Genomic DNA, 5,573 nt, shown 5'->3' with positions numbered 1-5,573 from the left:
GCCACCCTCCTCGGAGCCAGGCTCGCTGTGGCTCTCAGGCGTCATCTCTTGGAGGGAGTCCTGGATGGTCCAGGCCCAGCCTTGGACTGTAGCCTCTCCCTGTGGTCCCACTTTTTGTCTCGTCTTCCCTGGACCTTTCCAGTCTGCAGCCCCGGGAGAGGTAGAGGGTGAGAGGCCCGCTCCCGACCTGCCAGGCCTTGCTTCCCTGCATGGCCATCGGGTCCTGCCCGTCTTACCTGCGCTGACAGGCCCCCAAGGGGGCCGGCCCCGCACCTTTCAGACCGTCTGCTTTTCCACTCTGATGGCATCGCTTCCTTGAGCCTGGTCGCGCCAGGCAACCCGGTTTCACTGATGCTGCCACTGAGCTCAGCCCGGGGGGCCAGGAACAGCTCCAAGGTTGGGGAACAGCTCTGTCCTCCTCCTTGAGCTCGTCTTTCTCCTTACTCTCCCTCTCCCCACCCCTCCCCACCCCATTCTCTTCACCCTCCTCCTCTCAGCACTGTCTAGACCAGGGGTGTCCAAGCTTTTGGCGTCTCTGCGCCATGCTGGAAGAAGAGGGCCACACATTAAATACATTGTGGCACGCAATCACACACACACGCGCGCGCGCACACACACACACATCTCGTAACGTTTTAGGTTAATTTACGATTTTGCATTGGGCTGCATTCACAGCCGTCCTGGCCAGGGGGCTGGGCACAGTCTGCCAGGGTCAGACCCTGCCTTGGCCACTGAGAGGGGAGGAACAGGGATGATTTCTCCTGTGAGGAGGTCCCCGAGCTCTGAAAGACCCAGAGACCCCCGAGACCCCGGACACAGCGAGCCACGTCGGGAGTTGGTAGGCTGTCCTCAGCGGAGGCTGAGCGAGGCTTCGGGTGGCCTAAGCTTCTGCATTTGGGGATCCCCCTTTAAGAAAAGCAATACAAAATTTACAAGTACAAAACTAGACGCAGGGTCTCAGATGGGCCCAAGCAGGAAGGGACCTGGCAGCTGGACTTAATGGGCTTCTTGGAAAATCTCCCTCTTCTCCTCGTGACCAGGAGCACAGGGGTCCCGGCCTGGGCGTCTGGGCCCGGAGGGCCTGGAGGTTATTGGGTTGCTCAACAGGGGAGGCTTGTAGCCCAGAGAGAAGAAGAGCTGGTTGGAGGCCTTGCAGCAAGTCAAGGAGAGCTGGCGCGGCCCGAGCAGCCCCTCCCCCTCCCCCCATGGGGGTAAGGCTTCCTTCTATTTGCGGCCCTGGTCCAGCTCCCTGTGAACCTGGGCCTGCGTCCCTCTCTTATGAACCTGACTCTGAGCCCAGAAAACCCAGGCCTCGGTTCATCCCTCCGAGGGCCCAGGTTCAGGCCAGTCCACCAGGATGCTCTGTCTCTGCAGGGGACAGCCAGTCTGCACCTGTCCCCTTAACCTGGGCTCCACTCAGGAGGGTCAGCCGGCGGTAATGTCTCTCCAGCCTTCTCATCCAGTCACTCCCATCCCTGAGTCACAGAAGACAATGTGAGCCCCAGGCAGCGAGTCTCAGCAGCGATGGGATCTGGACATCCCACTGTGGGTCCCTGGCACCTTGGGCGGCCTGCCCTCGGCCCACCCCCAGCCTCGGCTCTGTCCTCGGGCCGCTCTGGCCCTCTGCAGGTCCCTACACACAGCTGATGTGCAATGCGCCCGACTTGTCCCCAGCCGAGGGCTCTTGGGGTAGGAACTGCTGTTCCTTGCCGGCCACGTGGCTGGGCAGCAGCTCCTGCCTGCTGGTGCCAGGCTGTGTGATCTGACTGACCCGGCCATTCATCTGCTTCTCTTTCCCCTGCTTCCTTGCCCGCTTCCTCCCAACCTCCTTCGCACCTTCCTCCCCGTCCTCTTCCTCCTCCTCCTCCTCCTCCTCGGTCTTCTCTGGAGGCCCAGCAGGGGGCTCCTGGCTTCGCACGCGGCGGGAAGGCCGAAGCAGGACCCGGCGGAAGCCCTGCTTGAAGCGGTAGGAGAGGAAGCCGTACAGGATGGGGTTGGCACAGCTGTTGGCGTAGGGCAGCGCCACCACCAGGAAGTAGAGGCCGAAGAAGGCGGGTTCCTCGGGCAGCGGACACACCACGTTGACGATGTTGAGCACGTAGAAGGGCATCCAGCAGAGGACGAAGAGTACCACCACGGCCACCACCATGCGCGTGACCCTGCGCTCGGAGCGCCGCCGGCGCTGGCACGAGGGGGCCCACACCCGCCGCCCTGCTGAGCGCATCTTGACCACAATGAGCAGGTAGCAGAGGCAGATGACCAGAAGTGGCCCAAAGAAGCCCAGCGCGGCCGTGTAGATGATGAAGCCGGCCCGCCAGGCGGCCGCCGGCTCGGGCCACTGCATGTGGCAGGTGCTCATGCCCCGGGGCACCCCTGAGAAGACCACCACGGGCAGCACCACTACAGCAGAGGCTACCCAGACGGCCGCACTGACCGTGCGGGCCACGGGCGCTGTGCGCCAGCGGGCCGAGCGGGTGGGATGCACCACCGCCAGGTAGCGGTCCACACTCATGACCGTGAGGCAGAAGATGCTGGTGAACTGGTTGATGCCGTCCAGGGCCATGACCAGGCGGCACATGAGGGAGCCAAAGGGCCAGTAGGACAGGGCGTTCTGGGCCGCCAGGAAGGGCAGCCCCAGCATGAAGAGCTCGTCAGCCAGCGCCAGGTTGAGGATGTAGACATTGGTGACCGACGAGCTGGCTGTGTGCCGCAGGACCACGTAGATCACCAGTGAGTTGCCCAGCAGGCCCACCACACACACCACCAGGTAGACCAGTGGGATCAGGACCCCACGGACGGCCAGCCCGGCCGTGCTCGGGACCACAGACACGTTTCCTAGGGTGGCATCCAGGAGCCAGGCCGAGGAGGTGTTCCCGGGTTCCGAGGTTGCGGACACCGATGGGGGATAGCCAGGGGTGTCCATGGCTGAGCGGAGGGCGGTCAGCAGTCAGCTACTGGCCTGGGGGAAGGAGAACACAGCCAGGTCAGAGTGGAGGGTGGCTTTCTCTCCACGGCCCCTCCTTCATCACCCTGAAATTGTGCTCAGCCAGAGTTTGACATGCACCTGCTCATTCACTGCACAGGACAGCTGGGTAAGTCGGCAAGGTACCCCCGCTTCTCCAATGAGGAAACAGAGCCTCAGAGAGGTAGTGAGCACCCTGTATCACCACAGCTCAGGGATGCGGGCTCACCTGGCTCCAAAGGGCAGGGGCCAGCATGGACCTGTGCCCCACTGTGTCCCTTCACCTGTGCACAGGGCGAGTGCTACGCAGACGTCCAATAAAGGCATCAGTGGATCATTCAATCGGCCGACAACACCGGTGCTTTTCAAATATCTCTGATACCAGTGCATTTTACGTAGCACCCCAATGAAGCCATAAAATGACACTTGCCCTTTCTACACGTGATGGTCCCAGCCAGCAGAGCCCCAAGTGGATCACCCACTGCTACAGACTGAATGGGTCCCTTCACCAAATTCGTATGTCGGAATCCTAACCCCACAGTGTGATGTTATTAAGAGGGGGGACCTTTGGGACATGATTATGTCATGAGAGTGGAGCCCTCACTGATGGGATTAGTGCCCTTGTAAAGGGAGGCTCCAGGGAGGTCCTTTGCCCCTTCTGCCATGTGAAGGACAAGGCAAAAAGATGACCGTCTGTGACCCAGGAAGCAGGTGCTCACCAGTCACAAAATCTGCCAGCGCCTTGATCTTGGACTTCCAGCCTCTTGAATTGTGAGAAATGAATTTCTGTTGCTTATACGTCACCCCGCCAATGGTAATCTGTTATACGGAGCCTGAACGAACTAAGACACTACCAACGGGTCTCAGTCCTCACATCTGAAAACACTGCCGCACATCATAGGGTCCTTAACCTTGAACTTGGGTCTCTAGACAAACTTCAGAGCATTCATGAACCCCCAGAACTCTGAAAGCTCAGAGCTGTCATCAGATCAAGAGCCACGGGCTCAAGGGTGTGCCCTTCCCTGGGAATCAGAGCCCTTCAGGACCCTTTCTGCCTGGTCCGTCCCACTTTGCCCCTGCAAAGACCCTGCCCAAGATGACTGGCTGTGAACCTGGGGTGTGGGTGGCTCGGCCCCTTCTCTCCGCAGAGGGAGGCGTGGTAGAGAAATTCACAACACGCTGGAGGTAGACACAGGAATAGCCACCTCCCCCAGAGCCAGCAAGCCTGGCTCCCAGAGAACTGGACGTTCAGGTGGGTCTGGGAGCATCAGTTAGGCCGGCACAGCGGGACCAGCATTCCCATTGACTCTGTTCGCACCTTTCTTATCACGCCTCCCGAGGGAGCTCAGTGAGGAGCTGGGACTCCTCCCGCCTCCCCTGCCAGACTTGACTCTCCTTACAGGTACAGACACTCTTACTCAGCTTTGAAGCCTCCCCCTGACTCCCAGCTAGCTGTCCCCGTCACACAAGCAAAAGCTCTGCATCAATGTTTGAGGCAGCATGCAAATGAGTCAGAGGAACCTGAGTGGACATCTCTTAACGCAAAGGGCGGGTGAATTGCTGATAGCGGGGACTCAGGCTGCGCTGGGAAAGGCCCCTGCTGGCTCCCTCACCAGGACTTCCTGGCTCTCAGGAGGTTCATTCAGGGGCCAGGGCTAAAAGCTGGAGCCTCCTCTGAGCCTGGGCCTCCTCGCTTCTTCCTAATGACTCCCCGCCCCCAATACCCAATATCTTCCTGCCAGCCCAACACTGAAATGGGCCTGAAATGCCACCAGTTTGAACCTGGGGTCCGCCTTGCTTTACCAGAACACCCTTTTCCAGGTGCAAAGCTCCTGGAAAGGTGGTGCCCCAACTCAGAGCAAGCACGTCTTGCGGGGGGTAGGGGGCACGAGGGTGCCTGCGTGCCCTGCTGGACGACCTGGGGGCTCCAAGGGTTCTGAGCACCAGGCAGGGCGATGCTGAGAAGGGCAAAGAACCCCTTGGCTGTGGCCCCCCCAGTGAGACCCCAGGCTGCCTGAGCTCAGAGCACCCCCTCCCTGCCCCTCCAAGCCCAGGGAGAGAACCCCCAGCCTGTGTCCCCAAGCCACTCTTCACCCTGCCTCTCATCAGCCCTCCTGAGCCTGGGATGGCATCACTAAGGGAGTGGCTCTCTGGACAGTGGGCTCCTGGAGTCCTAACAGTGTTGCCAGCTCCTCATCACTGAGCACATAAGCTGGTGACATGTTGCATCTTATGGGTTTTACGAGGAAGGCATTCGTGTCTGTCATTGCAAACATACAGACAGGGAACAGAGGTGAGTCCTCACGCTCTGGTCACATAACTATGAAGGGGCAGAGCTGGGAGGACCCCTAAGGCCATCCCCCATCCCCTCCACTTCCTAGCTGTTGGGCTGAGGCCAGGCCTGTGGATGGCGCTTGCCTCAGGGCACGGCTGGTCGGGGCACCCAGCTGGCAGCCCGCTCTCCGACCAGCCCTTCAGAGCTCCTTCCGCTCCTCAGGACCTCAAACTCTCAGGATCATAGACCCAACCCCCTGGACTGACTCTTGGAGGCCTCGAAATAGAATTTTAGATTCTTCGAACTGAGTTGCAGAGTCACAGGATTTTAGACTCC

General features: G+C 60.2%; 1 protein-coding gene across 1 annotated transcript; it reads right to left on the bottom strand.

Annotated features, from left to right (window-relative positions):
- Nucleotides 1–1,633: 1,633 nt before the first annotated feature.
- On the bottom strand, nt 1,634–2,923 carry SSTR3 (somatostatin receptor 3). Its single transcript, XM_054574423.1, has one exon. It carries the CDS (start codon nt 2,921–2,923, stop codon nt 1,634–1,636), a length of 1,290 nt encoding a protein of 429 aa, XP_054430398.1.
- Nucleotides 2,924–5,573: the final 2,650 nt, after the last annotated feature.

Source organism: Pteronotus mesoamericanus, unplaced genomic scaffold (genome assembly GCF_021234165.1).
Source record: "Pteronotus mesoamericanus isolate MK-2021 breed Mesoamerican mustached bat unplaced genomic scaffold, CSHL_Meso_final contig_263, whole genome shotgun sequence".
NCBI lineage: Eukaryota > Metazoa > Chordata > Mammalia > Chiroptera > Mormoopidae > Pteronotus > Pteronotus mesoamericanus.
This window is presented reverse-complemented; position numbering and strand designations above follow the sequence as displayed.